The 20130-nt window shown below is 50.1% G+C and overlaps 1 protein-coding gene across 4 annotated transcripts in view; it reads right to left on the bottom strand.

The window, feature by feature from the left end:
- Positions 1–4496: 4496 nt before the first annotated feature.
- The window catches only part of Uch (Ubiquitin carboxyl-terminal hydrolase), a 107358-nt gene continuing 91724 nt past the window's right edge, over positions 4497–20130 (bottom strand). For 3 of the 4 annotated variants that reach the window (XM_075689110.1, XM_075689112.1, XM_075689113.1), the window contains 2 exons: positions 13983–14088; positions 4497–4756 (listed from right to left, as the gene is read on the bottom strand). In XM_075689110.1, the coding sequence (XP_075545225.1) occupies positions 13999–14088 (90 nt within the window). In that variant the 3' untranslated portion in view covers positions 4497–4756; positions 13983–13998. Of the gene's footprint in view, positions 4757–13978; positions 14089–20130 lie in introns of all 4 variants that reach the window. The other variant, XM_075689111.1, reaches the window with a different exon arrangement.

Raw genomic sequence — 20130 nt, 5'->3', positions numbered from 1 at the left:
CACTTGCTTAATTGGCTCCTTTATCCGAGCTCGAGGAAGGAAGCCAATCAGCCTCACGTATTTAAATTATCTTTAATTCTAATAGCAATTGAAAGCGAGCGTGTGAGTACGGCATTAAACACCGGAATGTAAAAGCGCTTATAAAGCAACTGCTCACCGATGGAATCGCCGGGGCCCTTTTAAGGATGAAGCAGTGACCTGTCCTACCGTCGCTAGTGCGTGGTGGATTAGGGTAAGAATTCCGAGTCTAGGTGTTTGTGGATACGGGGTTAAGGCTCACAGTTGAAAGCGCCTTTATTTTCACGCAACCCTGTGATGAGCAACAGACGCCACCATCACATCCATGCCCAGAAATTCTGTAGGTCGACACGCTGGCGCCATCTATGGACCAATAGGCGCGAGGCAGTTCTGCCACTCTAACCCACCACATCTTCAATGACTGACAGATGAATTTCAGTAATTTTCAGGTTACTATGAAGAGAGCAGTGTGTTTATATAAAAGTTTATATAAAAACTGGCTCCAGTATTTCCTGCTGCTCTTGAAACATATACAGTGTACGGACTGGAACAGAGCGTTGTGTAGCACTGCTGCAGGAAGTATACCGAGCTATCGAAAATTTTCAATGGCAATCCAGAAATATTCAAGCAGCCATAAGAATTTCATTATAACTTAATTGCACACTGAATATATATTTAAAAATTCGCAATCCTAAAGATTACGGTGAAGTATGCACCATGTGCCAGAAGCGTCACTTCATCGCACAGAAGAACGTACACCAGTGAGCAAACGTATACGGACCACAGGGTCACCGAAAAAACAAAATTTCTTCGTTGTTAACATGCGTAAACGGAAACAGATGAGTGCACTAGAAAATTCGTAATGCCAAGTTTTGACGACAGTCTTTAATTTTATGCTCACGGGTGCACGTGTTGTTTCCATGCTATTCAATACAGTATTCGGCTCGCAATGATCAATCGATCACCTTCGTATTTCAATATTAAGTAGGTTGGACATACCATATTTAAAAGGTCGCCTGGATATCACAACACCTCTAAACGCTTCGAACAGTATAAATTCTCCTGAAATTCCATTTAAGTTTTCAGCACCATTTTAAAAATGCTCAAAAACGCCAGGGACGATTCTAACCGGAGCTAGGAATCGTCGTTAAAAAATGGGAAGCACTATTTCTCCCAACATGCGCTGATCCTACGTCAAGTGCAGTCATCACAATAGTCCAAATATTCTTGAAAATTTCACCGATTAAATTATGAAACCGCTCGACGCTTTCGTCTTCGGCAGAAGGCGCTTGAGTATAGACTTCCTAACTCGTTTCAGATTGGCAACTTTTTGTTTAGTATGTTCATTTCAACGGCTATATAAATAAACTGCTCAGTTTGCGGGAAAATTCTATCTGAAGGGTCCGAGTACCTCTATCGCAATTCAAATCTCCCCCATGCAATCGGGAAATGGTGACGTTATCACCGCCCTTTGCTGCCCTCTGTGAGTAAAATGGCGCCCGACAAACGGCAGTACTTTTTTTTTCTTTTGCACAAAACGCAAATGCGCGGCCATGGAGAAGCCGAGCCAAGACAGAGCTGTGGATTCTCCGCTGTAGGTGCTTTTGGCCAAGTGGCGTGAACCGTTCGGGCATTCCGCGACATCACATGGAAGTGAAATTCCCCGTAATTGCAGTTTGCGGGAGTTTTGCGAGTTTTACGCAGCACTACGCGATATAAGAGAATTTTAGTGCGTCCGATATTCCGGCAAGTGCGGGCGATTTGCCGGATGAGCGGGGGCGCAAACGTGAGCGGCCAGATTGGTGGCGCCAGCTGGTGGTGCGAAGCTCAACCACATAAACACAGAGCCAATTACTATATTATTCTTAGCTGGGTTGTAAGTTTTCGACAGCGGCGTAATTGTGAACACAATTACGCCCTTGCCGAAAATTTGCACCAGCAGCGAAGCAGAATAAAGTAGGTTACTGCAATTTCAGCTCTGTGTTTGTCTGGTTGAGCTCTACAACACCAGGCGGCTTCACCGCTCCGGATGCTCACGCTTGCGCCCCCGACGATCCGGTATCCGCCCAAACCGCCCCAGTTTGCCGGAATGGGGAACCAGCGCTGGATAGGCGGCGCGTCGAAAAAGAGTGCGTTGCACGCCGCCCTGGCGACGAAACGCGGCATATTCAAGCCTCTCGACCAGACGACACGTCCGCGGCGGTTTCATAGTTCGCGCATATGGTTCGCATGTTTCCGTTTTCGTGCCGCTTCAAGTGGACAGTTTTCGTAAAGAAGCTAGCGCCATCAAGTGAAGAAATGACGAAAGAAGCTTTTTAAGCTTTATATATTTTTCACTGTGTGTCGCGGCGAGCACGTGCGTTTATTTAACGGTTGCGCCCTGTGCCGTTCCCATGCTTGTGTGACAGCCTGCCTCGCAAATCTAATAGCTACGGCGCCGGTCTTGCTGCGCTATGGTTTCGGAAGTATTGGTTGGCCTGAAGACATTCCATACTTCTCTGGCTAGACATAAGAAATTGTGATGTTACTTGGCCACAGCAGTCAATGGAGAAGAAAGCTTTATCGCATCAGCTGACTCGGACAAACAAAGGTTTGACTGCTCCGCTGCTTGATCCGTAACAACCCTGGCTACATTTAGCACTGATTACATAAATTTACCGGATGCATCTCAACGCCGAGTCCTCATCCGCATGCGCATTTTTAAAAAACACATAGGCGGCTTAGTCACGCTTGCGCTGGCAGTATGCGCACACAACTCGTATTACAAGGCAGCTTCTCTGCCACATAATTCTTGGCAATGAATGGAAACTATTTACCTTTCGTATCGTTCGCTTGGTGCGGTGGCATTGGAAGGAGCTTGTCGGTGGTATTGCGAAGGAAAAATGGTTGGTACACATGCCGGATGGTGCATGCTATTGCTCATTTTGTTTCCGACGAAAGGCCGACTGCAGATTCTGCTGTTTGGCACTGGCTGCCACGGCTGACCGTCTTCACTATCGAATAAACCAAGCACACACGCGAAATTCGATTTAGAAACCCGCCCGACACCGCTTAACAGGGCGACAAGACGGGAACTTACTCCGCTCGACTGACAGCTTGGATGCAACGCTGCCTCCGTTCTTGTTCATAGGGTTCAGATGGAACGCCGCAGAAGGATACATCCTCCCTCATTCCGACGTTGCTGTGACACTTGTACACGCAACAGTACCGTCGGCGTCCTTTTGTTTTTCTTCGACTTTCAGCGCACGCAACGCCGCTAGCAACAGCAATTTTCGTCCGCGGGGCGGCTGCGTTGTGCACATTCTGACCGCCAGGGAGCCGCTGCAGGCGTCGTGAAAACTCCAGCGCTGGTTCCCCATAGCGGACACGCTAAATGCCTCTATAACGAAACTACTGAAACGCGAAAGCGGGTGGCGGTGCAGAGTCGAGCGAGAACGAAACCCTTCGACCGCCCGCCTCTTTGTCAAGGGTAATGTCAATGCGTTCGTTTTTCTAAAACTGAAATAGAACTTGACAAGTAGCATTTCTTTTTCGTGTTATAATGACACACATTTGTGATTTTATAACGAGTGATTGAGTACTAGTGAAAGAAATTAAACGAGCAGTGCCTTCGTCATGGAGCAAGTACTTGAATGTCTCTGGGTAGTCTCTAATATTCTGCAGTTACCTCAATTTCTCAATTATTAAGGCTCTGTTCGCGATAATATTGACGCCTTAGGGGTTCGTGAGCACTAATCTATATCCCCGTAGCTTGATTTATTGTCTTTAGTGTCCTTTTAAGCTTCGACTGCAGCTTACGTAACAGTAATGTTTACCGGGAAGCGTTGGCGGCAAACGCTATACACAAAGGTTAGCTTTCTGATAGAAACGCGGCATCCTGCGAAGGCCGAAGCCCGAGGAAGGCCACAGCCACAAAAAAAAAAAAGAAGGAATATATCATTTGCAGGTTTCTGTTATTGTTTCGCACTTTTAATATTTCAGTCTGAGAATATGTAACATAAAAGACACGCGCTATCGGTATTTTGTTTCATGACATTTGTTTGCGGGCTATCATTCTCAAAATTCCAAGAAATAACTTTGTCAACAATGTAAGGTATGAGCAATATATAATGGTGTGGCAATATTACCCGCATATACCGCATGCTATATATCAAGGCGTGGCATATAGATATACCTAAATATATACGGGAATTTCCGCTCACGGGGACACCGGCGCCGGACGCCGGCACCGCATTTTCTGCGAGACGGGGCCGTCAACGCCATCGCATTAAAGAGCATTGACCAGGAAGTTCAAAATACCCACCGAAGGTACTTTGAATGAAGTGTTTTGTCCGCTGATAAAGGTCTTAGTACACCTCAATCGTGCTGTCAAAAACGTCGATTCGTCTCGCAGAACCGACCACAGGAAGCACACGCTGTCGATGCACGGCTAGTGCAAGGTACAGACGTGATAAACAGGCGTAATCATGCACAGTTCATTGTTTTGCAAGAACGATTTATTCAGGCGGAGTACATCTGCGAAAGCAGCAAGGCAAGAAGCACACCAAGTTTTTTTTCTTCTTCTCTTGCAGAGCTTGCTTAAACTCTAGCAGCGTGGTAAAAAAAGTACGAGCTCCGCTCACGACGCAGAACTGCTCTGAAGCATTCGTAGCAAAACAAACGAAAGGCAAGTAGCCTGTAAGAACAAGGCAGCACGGTGCTGGTTGCTTGGCGCTGCTTGCACCATGAGAGGGAACACCTGTGGTGAACAAATGACACAAATATGTAAACAATCAATTCGAAGAGCACTTGCGTTTCTACATAAGAAGTGGCATTTGTCGTCCCCCCCCCCCCTTACCTCCGGTTCCATTCATTTCAAGCACTTTCGGACAAGAATGAATCTAGCTCCACAAAACACACTGTAGACAAGTGATTGACGTCCATATGCTAAGGACAAACACAAATGCTAGAAATACACAGTAAACATTTAAACATTCTTTAGTGTGATAGCCAGTTTGTCACTTGAACGAGCCAGGTTGTTACACAAGTACCTTTACGTGACCAACGTCCTCGAGGTCGCTGGTCGGAACTAGGAGCGAAATGAATAAACAGAGCAAATGCATCTTAGCACTTCATACTTCCCGCTTGCAGCTTATCTTTAAACATTGATACATATATCGAATGAAATGAGAAAAAAAAAATGCGCCGAGATGGATCCAAACTTACGACCTTCAGATGAAAACACTATCCACTGCGCCACACAGCAGCCACGTTGCAGCATTTGATATTGGCTTCTATGCATATTACTTGTCCTGCACCTGGCGCTATGTTCTCTTGCAACTCGTGCACTGTCCAAGCTCGGCAAGTTTTTCGATAACACTAGAGTTAGTCGTAAGTCGCCCAGAAACTAAACAGAGATTCGTCGTGAGCGCTGGCAGTGGAACGACTCGTTGATACCAGAGGCATATCATTGAAATTGACCATTCGTTTATATATATATATATATAGTCATATCATAAGAAGCCAACAAACACTGACACCAAGGACAACATAGGGGAAATTACTTATGCTGAATAAATGAAATAAAGAAACGATAAATTAGTGGAAATTAAAGTGGATGAAAAAACAACTTGCTGCGGGTGGGAGCCGAACCCGCAACCTTCGCATTTCTCGTGACGCCTGCGGCAAAAACGACGTTCCAGGTCCGCCGCCAAGGTCTATGAGTGGTGGCGCTGGCTAACACTCCCAGGGTTCTACTAGTACACACAAATACTCAAGAAAGTGGATGGGGAAACGCCGCCGCGGTAGCTCAATTGGTAGAGCATCGCACGCGAAATGCGAAGGCTGTGGGTTCGGCTCCCACCCGCAGCAAGTAGTTTTTTCATCCACTTTAATTTCCACTAATTTATCGTTTCTTTATTTCATTTATTCAGCACAATTTCCCCTATGTTGTCCCTGGTGTCAGTGTTTGTTGGCTTCTCATGATATGACTAATAAAAATCGGGCCCCTCGGTTAACCCCCTTTCTTCTCGTATATTATATATATATATATATATATATATATATATATATATATATATATGTATATAAAGAGAGAGCATCAGATTAGCACTCTACTACGTGCACCTCTGTTTACTGTAGTCAAATATCAGGTCCGCTGCCGTCAGAAGTAGCAAACTCGCAACAACCAAGATGTTACGTCGAGCATACACACCACGACGAGCCAAGTTCCAAAATCAAGAAAAACGGCCAAACCAGTCGGCCAGAGCGCCTTTCAGGCGCATCGCTAACCACTCGGCAATGTATACTTGCACGGCGTCTCCTGCAATGAAGATCAAAGGCGGGGTGCGCGAGGACCAACGGCAACGTTTCCCGCCCCCTCGACTGGCGCGTCTATATAATACAAGCGAAACGCTGTTCGCCGCTCCTTGCGTTATAACGCCAGCGATTAGCCGGAGACAGCCTAACGGGCCTGCGCATTTAAGCCCGAACCTAGAAAATCAAAAAGCGCCATGGCAGAAAGATACATTATACAACTTACAATAAGCTCGCCCCCCCCCCCACCCACACAAATGCACACACATACGCACACCTTTTTTTCCGCCCCCACTCATTCACCTCACTTTTTTTTTTCTCGGGACGATCACGCCCGAGTCACGACCCAGCAACAGCAAAGGCGTACTCTCATCTCCTCCCCTAGGCGAGCTGGGCCTATTCGGCCCACAGGCCCGCCGCAACATCGCCGCAGGCCATCACGACTTTTGGCGCGCCAGAGCACGGCGGAGCTCATCATCCGGAACTGGACACGTGCCGGCCACGCGCGGCACACACGCCTGCCGAACGCTGAGCAGGTTGGGCCCGGCATACCGGAAGTGACGTCCGCTCCCCCCTTTTCCTTCGTGTCGACCCCAGCCGCCCGGCTCCGGGAATGAGCCACCCACACATACCACCCCCGTTATACAGAGTTCCTCTTCGCCATTTTCTTTCGGTTTTTCTTTTTCCTTTTCCCCGTTTCGGACGCTTCCTGTGGCAAAAGGGAGGGACCGGAACCTCGCTGTTAATACACGCTGCACCTGACTGAGGCGAGAAGCCCGGAGCGCGATCGCCACGCGGCAACAGGCTGCTCACGAGCAGGTGGCGATAATGAGGCGCTATCATCGTTATCCGGGGCAAATTGGTGCCGTTGAAATCTGCACAAGTATGGGAAAGCAGCGATTTTTGTTCCCCATTTCGTCCGACAAAGAAGGGATGCCGTTGAATCATAAGCTAAATAACAACGCTTTACTAAACTGTCATGCTCTAAGCAAGACTACCTGGCTGGCAGTGGTTGTACTTATATGAGGGCGAACCAGAAAATATTTGCCCCTATTTTTTTTAAACCCACATTACGGCGGTAAATGCGAATTCAACATATCCATTACCAGCGGTGGACCTTTCTTGGGCCGGCCCGGCCTTATCTGCCGGTAGCTCCACGCCACGGCGCTGCTGTCAGTTGTTGTAGATGGCGGTTTTCCTTCAGCGACGACGTGCGATTCGTTTTCTCTGCATGGAGCAAGGAACGAACGTCCATCGACATCCAGAGGGAAATGCAGCCCACGCATGGGGAACGGTGTCTTGCTTTGAGAAGTGCGAGGTGTTGCGAGTTCGCAAAAAGGCCGTGAAGACTTGCATGACAATGAGCGTTCGGGGAGGCAGCGTGCGTCGCTGACTGACGTCATTTCCCGCGTGGATGCCATGGCGAAAGCCACCATGCAGTCCGGACCTCGTCCCTAGTGACTTCCACGTTTTCGGTCCACTGAAGAAGTTCCTGGTAGGACAGCGATTCACGTGCAACGATGAAGCCAAGACAGCAGTCTGGCGGTGGTTCCACAGTCAGCCGGACGGATTCTACCGCAGGGGCATCTCATATTTAGTGCTGCGATGGCCCAAATGGTCTGAACCGGTGTGGGGCTATGTGGAAAAATAGTGTAAGGTACGTAGAATATTACGTTATATTTGTAATTACCTGCGTGTACCTTATTTTTGCTAATGAAAAACAGGCTTTCTGATCTAATAAAAGGAAATAATTTCTGATTTGCCCTTAAAGAAAGTGGAGTATACTCCTATCATGTAGGTACGGTAACTTTCCCTTTTTTAAAACGCCTTTTTTAACATTCTGGGAAGCTATGATTCACAAGTTACGCACAATGCTTACTTGGGTCAACGTAGCCTTTTACATTCAAGAGAAATTAGTCGAACTACATAAGAACAATAGTTCCGCTTCACCATTTAATTAGAAATTTCCGCGCAGCCCCGTAAAGCTGCGCACCTATAGTTATAAAAATTATCGGCACGAGAATTTAGGGACCGCCTTCTCGTTCGGCCACTTTCCAAGAATACCAATTTACATTAGCGCCGTTCGGCTCGAACCAGCTGAAACGCGCGTGACCAGGGCTGCTCGAGGAGGAGCAGATTTTCAGAGCCATTTTCACTTTTCTCAAGTTGTCGAATGAAGTGACACCAGGAGCAGCTGAAGCGTCAAAACCGTAAGGAATTCGCTTCCGGAGGTAAGGCCCACAAGTTAACATTAGTGCACACCTGTACAAGCTGAACAACCAAAAGTGGACACAGCGCGCATGAGAAACTCAATGAGCGGCAGCTTACAGGTAGCCTTAAAAATAAAAGCATATGATCGACGGCGCCGAAAGCTGGACGATAAGAAACCTGAAACTGCTGACCGAGCCACAAGCGATGGCACGGAAGGTGACAGACACATCATCAGGAGGCAGCAACAAGCCAGTATTGTTTAGAGAGCAAGCGGGGTACATGATATGCTACAGGGCAAGGCAGACGTGTAGTTGGGCTGGTCATGTAACGCGCAGAGTAGAAAACAGCCGGTTCATTAAAGCGAGAGAATGGGTGCCAAATGAAAGAAAACGCTGCCTAAGGAGGTAACGCACTTGAGGGAGGGAGTGACGACTGGGAAAGTGGATCGGCTCGGCTAATGAAGACGTGAATGACTGCATAACACAGGGAAGCGCCTTCGTCCAGCAGCGGACCTCGAGGCTCGTGATGACGCCAACCATGATGTACCAAGCTAGCGCCTTTCGTATACATACGACATGTAGGTCGCGTAAGCGCCTACCAAGTTCGTCCGCGTGACAAGGAAACAAAGTGATACAAGCAACGCAAAGCGAGCGAACGAAGGGAAAGCTGCACTGTCACAATGCCCTGGACGCCGACGAAGCAGGTGACGACAACAGAATCGCCGCGATGACAAACAGGGCAACACGATATGGCGCGTGCGCGACAGGCAGCCGCCGGGGCCGCCCCCGCAGCCGCCGTCTCGCTTTTGATGGGGGGAGGGGGGGAGGGCAGCGAGGGCCTCGCCCCTAGGGCTCAGAGGCGCTCGCTCCTTGCACGGGGCGCAGATGGGGCGAGCCCGGTGCGTCCAGCGTCTGCCACCAGTGACCCAGATTTGCGACCAGGCGTGCAATATGGCAAGCAGCAGCAGCGATGACGAGACGCACCATCGGACAGCCGGGCAGGCCGATACCACCTACACACACGGCTGGTGCTGCTGCTGCTCCCGAAGAAGAACAGAACGTGCGCCCACGTGCGAAGGCAACGTATACAAGTCCGCGACGCGCTGACGACGCAGCGACAGAGAGGGAGAAGCGGGAAAGAAAAAGAAAGCAAGTCCAGAGAGTTAGACCTCAAAAGCACAGAACGAGGGAAGATGGAAGGTGCTCTCCACAGTGGCGACAAAACTGCGCACTATCGGCGTTCCGCCGGGCGGACGGCACCCGAGCCACCGGCGAAGCACGAAGCTTCGCCAAAAAAAGCAAACAGAAATCAAAATTAAAGGAAGATGGTTTCGCGCAAGGCCCACAAGAAAAGGCAGACGGGACTGAAAAAAAGGAAGCGGCGCGCCATCTCTCTCCTCCACTTTCTCCCAGCAGCTTCCCCACAAGGCGACGACGGCCATTGTGGGGGAATGAAAAAAAAAATGGAGGAGGCTTCTCCGCATGGACGAACCGGCCGCTGCCGCCGGACCACGCGTGCAACAATGAAAACCTGGGTTGGGCCGCCCGACGAATGAGTTCCGGGTTCCGAAACGGAGGAGCTCGAGCGCTGAACGAGGGAGGGGGGGGGGGGGTAAAAAAAAGAAATGTGAAAGTGTCGCAGCGAAATTCCTACGCCCTCTCTTCGCTCCCATTTCCCTCTTTCCCTTCTTTTTATTCCCTTTGAGCGCCTTATCCCTACTTATTCCCGAATCTCCTTACATCCATTCCTTTCGTAACAGAAACCGGTGGACCGCGACCGCAGGACATTAGCCGCCACGGAAGAAGGTACATATATAGAAAAAGAGTACGCAGTGGACAGGTCCTTTGCAGCACGCCGCTGGCGGTTAGCCCGTGAAAGGGCTGCGCGCACCCAGAAACGGCCAAGCGCGAATGTGCGTTCGAACGGCCGTCGTCCTTTTGTTTCCGCCGCTGTGCGCGATGGCACGCGAAAGAATCTCGCGCGGGGGCATTCCAGTGTCCGGTGGCGCAGGCCGGGGGGGGGGGGGGGGGGGGAGTCTCAACACGTGACAACCGCCGGGTAGCCGCGATCTTTGAAAACAAGTGAATTGAACGAGCCCGACCGCCAGCGTGGAATGACATTTTACAAAACGACCGGCGACCGCATAAAGCCTATACAAGCCATTTGTTGCGGCCACGTATAAGCTCCTCTTTGTTTCCGAGTGACCGCAGCGAGCCACACAGTCCTAAAGGCATCGGGCATCTTCGTGCGGGCAAACGTCGAAACAAAAACAGCTCCCCGACCGACGCGTGCATTGTTCCAGCGCGAAGAAAGGATGCACGCGAATGGTTGAAAGACTACGGCACGACAAGGGCTGTTTCTTCCAGCGGATGACGTTGCGCGCGGAGAATTGATTACCCAGCACGACCGCCTTGCAAACGGACGGCAATCAAGATGCACGGCAGGACGATCCTGCCGTGACAAGGAGATGGAGCGTAGTAACAAAACGACGCGTCTATACGAACGCCTCAAACCGTTGGGAAAATCTGACCGACTGCACGGTTCGTATCATTCATCGAATCTGCACGTGTGCCCTAGGTATAGTAACATGCACAAGCTGGACCCAGCATCTTTTAGAGCATAAGTGCCGGAAAGCGCTCTCAAATCCACGTGTACTAACTTTCGGATATTTGCTTGCGCAAATGGAGCACCAAGACCCTTTGATCGGCCTGTATGCAGATGTACATGGATCCCCTAGCAGCGTACCTAAACACTCAACCAAGTTATGTTTATTTCACAAAGTGATTGGTCCAAGGGTTTCCGTGAAAACAAGCAGGCGACTTTAGTACGCATTCCAAGAAAGCGATATCTCGATGTTCAGCAGAGGTCGCGTAAGAACAGTATAATCCGAACCAGAATAGGTAGCGATAGGAAATACCCAAGCTGCTCACTCATTAAGGAGTGAAATCCACCGTTCGAGCTGCTTGCGCTACCATATCACAAGAAGCCAACAAAGACACAGTAAGGTTGCATTCGTCTGTTGTCCTTGCTTCTCCGTTGGAACGTGAACTTTCTCAGATGATGATCGGCAGTTATTGATCGAATGCATACAGGAAGTGATGGAGGTCAGATGGACAAGAAATATTTATAGGTAAACTTTTCTTATACATGACAGATAAAACAAATGCATTACAACTTGAACAATTGAGAAACAAAGACTCACTCTTCGACTGTCTCAACGACTGTTAGAGCCTAGACTCGTTTTAACGTACATGGTACGGAGCCTCCCTGATCTATCAGCAATCCTGATTTCAGCCCAGTCTCGGGGACAGCATATCGTCCCTATTATTATAGCTCACACAAATAAAAAGGGCGCTGGGCCATTGGCCCGTCACACAGATGCGGTTGCCAATGAGAGTTAAAAGTTTGTTAATCCACAACCCAAAGGGATGGGCGTACTCTTAAATGTAAACATATCCAAAACAGTTTTCCTTCTTCCTGAAACTCCGTTCGCCTTTCATTTATACGTAGTCAATGACGGCCTCAGCAAAACATGCCAGGCCCGCACAATTTATTGCTAGGCCGTCTAAAATATTGGTAGCGTCTCCAGGCCGCAAATGTCTCGGAAGCCGGGGCATTCAACACCGCGTACCGCCGCTCCACTTAAGGTTTGTCGTCGTGGGATAATCATGACCGTTCATGGCATCCGTTGCTTATTGCCTACAAGACGACGTCCTCCCAATGCGCTCTTCACGTGCGTAACTGCATCTAGCGCACCCTGTAAGTCGTCATTCGACACCACGCGGGCTTTTCTCAGCACTCCGCAACAAAGCCCGACGGTTGCCTCCCGGACGCGAAGGGAAGCAGACCCCCGCTCCGTACATGCAGCACGTGGTCAATATTGCTAGGCCCTTCTAAACCACGGCGGTGTCTCCAACCAGCCAGGGACTCGGGAGCTGGGCGCCACAACACCGCGTACAGCAGTCCCATTCAAGGTTTGTCTGTGTGGACCTATTATGGCCGTCGACGGAATGCCAACTCAGTGCGCACAATACCGCCTTCTACGAATCCGTACCGCGCCCCCCTGGTGCGCGCCGTAACTCGTCACCCGACACCACGCGGGCCTTCTGACCCCTCATAAAACACAAACGGTTGCACCTCGGACGCGTAGGGGAGTGGACCCCTCTCTATAAGCAAAGTACGTGGGCGACTCGCAACACTTAGGAAGTACACAAACAACCAATGCGGCCTTACAGATACCAAGGATAACATAGGAGAAATTACTTGTACTTACTAAACGAATTAAAGAAATGATAAATTAATGGAAGTGAAAGTGCATGAAAGAAATTGGAGGACGCTTAAGCATCGACTTTAAGAGTGGAACGCGATAGTATTCAAAGGTACCTAATTGCTTCTCACGCTTTCCGGCAACTGGAGCGTGTGTAACCGTAATGTTTACTGGGAAACGCTAGCGGCGAACGCTATGCACGAAGGTAAGCTTTCTGGTAGAAACGCGGCCTCTTGCGTGCGCCGCGATGCGACAGAGGCGAGCGCCAGCTCGAGGTATTGCAAGGAACCGGGCGCGCCGCTTTGTGGGCCCCGAGACACCCGCGCGCCGGCGCGCGGAAATGGCGGTTGGTTCGTGAATGATAGAAATGCTCGAGAAGGAGTTTCTTTGAGTTATCGCGTAACAGAATTATGTTTTCTCGTATAGTCAAATAACAATCCGAGAGCGACCATGTCTGTAGGTTGTGTGTAAGTCATAGTTTACGATTTTTCCGTGTATTTTAGGTTGAGAAATTCAATTATTTCGATAATTTATTTGCGTTATATGCAGGGCCTGGGTGGTTCGAAAACCTTTTCGCCGAAAAGACGTCCGCCACAGACACCGTATTTTATTTTCTGCGACACGGGCTCCTTAACGCTATCGCGTTAAAACAGCTTGCCGGAGGTGCATGGCGTACGATACCACGTCTTCGCATTACGCGTGCGACGCTCTTGCTAGTTAAGCTACCGCGGCGCCGTTCTCGCATCCACTTTCTTGCGTATTTATGTTTTACTACTTTAACTAACCTTGGGAGTGTTAGCTAGCACCACCACTCACAAACCTTTCCGGCGGGTGTGGAACATCTTTACCAACAATACGAGACCTAACGCGTACTTATCCAATTCACTAGTTTGTGTCGTGTACAGAATTGATGGATTTTTGGAGACACCACCTTCCGGGTTCCTGACGATGAAGCAAGTCTTCGAATCAGTACATGAAGCAAGACTTCGAATCAGTATATGAAGCGTCACGATGAAAATATCACCCACTGCTCTGTCTAGAAAGATACCTTTGTCGTGTTTTTTTTTTCAGTAACTAAAATGTGACTACGAAACGTTCACGAAATCTCAGTTTAGTTTTCAAATATTATACGGTATCACTACACATCTGGCAATCGTGCAAATGAAACACTTCACACTCATCGCTTACGCACGGGCAGTGCCTGTTGCTTAGGCACAAGTGTTAGACAGGGCCACCGCGTTGAAGTTGAGGTTTGTGGGATCGCGGGCGATGTAGTCCTGGCACACCTTGGCAGCGTCCTGCGGAAACAACGAGAAATAGAGAGAGAGAGGGAAAAAAGGTTACACACGTTTCTGAAGTACATCAAGGCAAGGCCACGGTGATAAAGAAGGCACGAGGCTTTCTTGTCTTAAAGTACTGTTATCTTCATCATGTCACGCCAGGTAGAGCAACAACTCTCGATTAGCAAACAGCAATGTCAGACCAGCAGGTCGACAATATTACGACCCCGCAAGCCTGTCTTTTTTTTTTTTTTTTTTTTTTAGCCAACCATATGAAACACAGCCAAAGAACACAGTCATAAAGGTAGGTTTGGACCACCAGGAGACCACAGAAAAGAAATTCCCCCGACGTGTATCGAAGTTGAAAGTGTCGTGAACGTTGGCTTTGAAGACAAACGACACCGACAAGGACGAAAAAAAGAAAAAAAAAAGAAAGAGGGCATACACTACCGTTATTACATGCGTTATATCCCCATTATTGCGACAGACAATCGCGTGCTTTGCCCTTTTCCATGCGTTATAGGCACGTTAACTTCTGGCTGGGAACGACAGCCATGAATGACATATGCGCCGTACGCCGGTAGGACACGTACGCCGTGCTGCTGGGAAGCTTACGCGCTTGCACATGAAGTCTTCTCAGCGAGAAAAAAAATAATAAAATGGAAAAAGATGCCTCATAACCCCCATACAATATATTACTATATGAAACACGGTATCCTACACGTATAAAAACCCATCGTTTCTATATGTCATACCTTCTGTTTGTTTGTTGGTTGGTTGGTTGGTTTTTTCACTATGGGTTGTCTGTGTAGCAAAGTCATCGTCTCCTAAGCGTCGCTAAACTTAAAGCGCCACCAACTGTTTAAAAAAAAAAGCAACGCATGCAATTAATAACCCCGTACATTGGAGTCTCAGGGCTCCCCGCCTGAAGAACGCAAAATAGACGTAACAGCCGGGCGAACGCACAACCAAAACCGCATCGACAGAGTTCTCTTCGAAATATTTTTGTCAGGTATATGGGAATCCAACCGAAACACCGACATCCCCCCTGTCCCCCACCCTCACACAGGAGCATCGGGAGACCCAGCTCACTAGCCTCAACCTTAATAACCAGCTCATGACCAACGCTGATGACCAGCGTGAACTGGTGAAAAGGCAAAGGCAGCCGGGCAGGTCACATGACTTCTTCGACTGAGGAGGCCAGCCGCAAGGAAGGCGACCAAACAACTTCGTGCGCTCTTAATAACGTTCAATCATCGTCATCGCACACTCGAGCAAAAACGCAGTGACGATATATGTTCGACACGTCTCTCTACGTCGGAACAGCAAACTCCAGAACGGACACTGACTGACAGTTCAGCAAGCGCTCAGTCACAATGCCGCCGTAAAACACGCCTCCGAATGACCAAAATGCCAATCTCACTTGAGCAGGTCCCCAGGCAAATCTTGCAATCACTCCAACCAAACGCATCTCGGAGCACTTTAGTATATAGGAGCCGTTGCATAGACGGAACTAGTCGAATGCACTTACAGTCGATGGTACTATAAGTAACGTTGTCTTACAACTATAGTTTTGCCGCATAAGAATACAGCCCGTGTCAAATTTAACCTTCGCGCTAAAGAGATTGTAAGAGCCGAATCCCTAGGAGATAGAGATATGGCACTGGTGCCATTAGTTAAAATCTATAATATTATTTTAAGGACCCGTTTAAACTCTGCGTTAGATTTATTCGGTGCGACCAGTTTACAATATGTGCCCGTTCTTTGCTGCCGCATACGCAAGAGACGTTTCAGTATGCACTATACTGTGCCCGTATGGGAACGTACACCGTCACAAACGGACCCTGCAGAAGCTTAAGCAAAAGAAAAATTTTACATAAAAGCACAACGACAATTACATGGTCAAATAAATTTGTATAATCAGCTCTGCTTGAATACAGACGAAACGCTATAAACACATATGCAGAAACATCAAAGTACACCGTTTCTGTATAACTTTCTTTTTATTACGGACACATATGTAGGCACGCTTGCAACAATCGAATGAAAGATAAAGAGAAAAAAAAAAACGAAACACGGTAATAGCAACCAGAACAGTGGGCACTTTAAACCATGGCACCCTAGCGATCAATCTGCGAGAAGTGGACTCAGTGATATTCCAAGTGACGGAGGGAAGCAGAGAGGGATGCGACAATTAAAAAAAAACACATATGTACAATAAAAAAGGCGTACACGCACGGACATAGAAGGCAACAAACAACCGCACAACAGGACGGCAGCAGCAAGCGAACTTGCGCGCCCGTTAAGTGGAGGCTATCAATTTCAAACATTTATCCGAGGGACAGGCAGGCTGACAAATTTTAATTACCGCCGCGCGCGACTGCCGTGAAAGCCACGGAGCGGACAACAACGACGCCGACGACGCATGCAGCGCCACATTGCACCACACAGAGGCGGAGAATGGAGCGCGTGGGGGGGGTGTTACCGCAGGCGCAGCGACCGAGGCGAAGACAGGCGAGCGACTGACTACGCGACGTGAAAGGTCCGGCTACACAGCCGACTCCTCGACCGCTCGCGTGCGGTGTCATCAGTCACAAAAAAGAAGCGCCCTGTGCACGCGCTCGCTCGGGGCAAATTACTCCTCCGCCGCGCCCGACACAGCCACGAGGAGATGGAACGGCAAAGACGAGAGAGAGAGAGGAGGGGAAAGAATCTGAGCCAGAGAAATAGCAGTTTTCCGGTCCACGCTCGCAATTTAGCATCAACGGCAGCAACTATGAAGCGCAGCGCGACCCTCCAAGCGCCGGTGGCAGACGTATACAGACAAGCAGAAGCGGCAAGTCGAACCAACCGAAGCTTCCGTTGCGCTCATAGCAGGCAAGAAAAGCACATACACGCTGTGTGCTACACTTGCACACGCATACGAGTGCAAAGTGTAGAAGAGGGAAGAAGCCACAGAAGCTGCAACAGCAGGAGCGCAGCAGCAGCATCAAGGAGAGGGCCGCGCAATGGGCGCAGCAGGTGCCTTTGCATCCGGGTGCGTGCCGCGCATGCGCAATTACATGAGCCGCCGTTGCCGATGAAGCAGCTTTCTCCTCCCCCATATTTCTCCACCTTTCCCACTACTACACTACACAGCTATACCCTATACTGCTACTAATGCCAGCTCCTCTTCTACGCCGACTACTTCGAGCAAGCGATCGAGACGCTTGCGCGCAGAACGGGGGGAAAAAGAACCCGGCGCTGGGGTGAATATGGAGCGTCATGCGAGCTCGTGTATCGCCTTCTTCGTCTTCCGTTTCGGAGCCACGCACGCCACAGGCGTACACGCGAGCGCGCACGCATTAACAAACACGGCGCTCGGATCGCTATGCGGACGCTCCGCGGTGGTCACGCATGCATCTCGCATGGAAGGTCCCGAGTCAAAGCAATTATTTAAATGTCGTCAGAGATGATTGCGCAGCCTGGGGGAAACAACATTAAAAAAAAGAAAGAACAGCACCCAGACACGAAGTTACGTGTCTCCCGCAGCCAGGCGGCTTTGAAGCGTATACAGTTGCCTGTATCATGTGGAATGCTTCGTGCTCTTTCGCGACGACGCAAGAAAAGCTGTCCGAAGAATTACGCAAGATGCACGGCGAACGCTGCGAAAGTTTAAGTGCGTAAGGCAGGACGCAAGAAATGAAGACGGAAAAAAATACAAACACAGCCCCGGCTCTACCATCAGGAATCGCCAAGCAAATAACTTCGGCCCCCTCGGGGACCCTTGTTACGTGCTAGCAGGGGGCTAAAGAACCGCACACATCCGTGGGTGCATGAGAACGCTCGCACCGTAATTATAGACAATGAAGACGTATGCTTAATTGCGCCCGGCACGGCGTGCGCACCCTCGCGGCACGGTATACTGCGATGCAATACCGGCTGCAGTGCGGTTGTAGGCCGGTGCCTTGCAATACGTTATACGAACGATACGGCCTATACGCACTTGCGCACAACTGCCCCGTCAACCTTCTTCCTCACTGCCGGCGCTCGTCTCACAGCCGGTGTCCAGCTGTCGGCAGGGCGCTGAATGTCCATGGGAACGAATAGTTATGAGGGTCGGTCTTAGTTTGGCCACTAAACGCAGAGCGTCAGTCAGAAGTATTCAGCACCAGTAGAGCAGTTTGAACCTCTTGCTATACAACAAACATTGTGAACCGCGAATAAGTGGCAGCTACGTATTACATGAAAGCTATACAGAAATGAAATGCGCGACCGAAGAACGGGGCCATTTCCTCCTGCTCGACCAGCACTCAATAGCCCGTCATCGCAAGCAAGATGCCACACGCCATTGCTTCGCCAAGAAAAAAAAAAAAAAAAGAAAGTGTCATCGTGTGTAGAAACCGGAGCGCGTGACACCAACACGGGAAACAGTACAAATACTTTCCCTCTCAGCTCAAGCGTTTAGACGGAAAGAGAGAGTAATGTCAACAGCCGCGCAAGGAAGCAATACTAGCCGCGGTGACAAACGCAGCCTTATGCCAACACGCAAACCAGTCCAGCACGAGCAGAAACGTCTTCGCAGAACGGGCACGGGCCGAAGCTACGTAGCCAGCCGCCGGCAAGAGGTCCCATTACATTTCATTACGCCGATACCGGCCGGCGGCGGGAAACGGGAGGGAGAGGGGGAAATGCAAGAAAACGACGGCCGTGCGTGCGGCGGCGGCGAATCCACGCCGCGCGATCAGCGTCGTTCACCGCATATACGCATACGCAGCTATACGGCGGGAGTTGAGGCGGAAAATGAGCGGGAGACAGGCGGAGGACGATCCGCGCCCAGTGGAGCGGAACGCTGGCGGAGACGCCAAGCGCCGTCGTCGATCGCCGCGGACACGAAAGTCCCGGGCAGCGCACATGCGTGAGCGTGCAAACGGACAAGAAAGCTGGAGACAACGACGAGAGAAGCAAAAGTGTAATAAGCTGTATAGAGGCAAACGAGCGGCGAGTGGCCGAAAGCTTCACTCTTCGCCAGAACACGCCGAAAAAAAACAACAGAAGAATAGCAGTCAAAGCTGGAGAAGAGCACGCAGTCGGTGCCCTATGCGTTGACCCGCACTGTCCCGAGAAGCGCGCCCCCGGGCGATCCTCGGGCCGTTTTGATACGCTCGCCAGAAACATGCGCCGGGCTCTCCCTCCACCCCACTCCCGCTCCTCGTATTCTCCCTTCCCTCTTGTCCTCCCTTCATTATAAATACGGCGGCACTTATTGGCTGGCCGTGCGTCGGTGGCTCGCGGCACGGCACGCAGGAGCAAGCAGCCTCGCCTCCGGGGAACGCGCCGCCGCCGCTTCTGCTGATGCTGCTACACATCGGCTACCATACGGCGCGCATCGCCGCCGCTGCTGCTGCTGCTGCCAGATCCGGTTCAGATGACTACTCTCGACCCCCCGCCATTCCTCTCCCCCCCCCCCACCTAGTTCGCCCCTCCTCCGTCTATCCCCCCGCCTTCGAGAAACAACGCAATGCGGCCCCCTCGGCCGTCTCATTTCTCGGTTTCCATCGCATCGCATGCCCTTTAACGGGCAGAACCATAAAAATGCCCGGGACATTATACCGAGCGCGGTCGCATCGTTAAGGCTTGCAGGCCCGTTCTGCAGAACCCCTCGCTTTCGACCCTTTCGTTGACCCCCTCGTTTGGGATCGCGCGGCACAATTTCTTTGCCTCGTTTAATAAAGTTGCGTGTGTGCGTCTCGATGAACGCCCCGCTCGCATACTGCTTCTTCCTTGCACGCACAGCATATCGTGTACCCAACAAGGACGAGAGCTTCTCCGTCGTCGTCCTTCACTGTGCGCTGCGATCGCGGTATCCTGTACGGGGGCACGAACTCTGTTCGATAACAATTGATCTGTGCCCCAGACATTGAGCGGCCGTATGCTGAACCTATTAGAATTCCGTGTTTCCCGACCAGCGCGTTCACATTTCGATGAAACGGGATGTGATTAGAGCTCGTGGAACAATGCGGAGTGACTATACGCGACTCCAACTGTGATTTGGTGGCAGGGCGCGGAGTTGATCACCTT

Source organism: Dermacentor variabilis, chromosome 4 (genome assembly GCF_050947875.1).
Source record: "Dermacentor variabilis isolate Ectoservices chromosome 4, ASM5094787v1, whole genome shotgun sequence".
In the NCBI taxonomy this organism is placed as follows: Eukaryota; Metazoa; Arthropoda; class Arachnida; order Ixodida; family Ixodidae; genus Dermacentor; species Dermacentor variabilis.
This window is presented reverse-complemented; position numbering and strand designations above follow the sequence as displayed.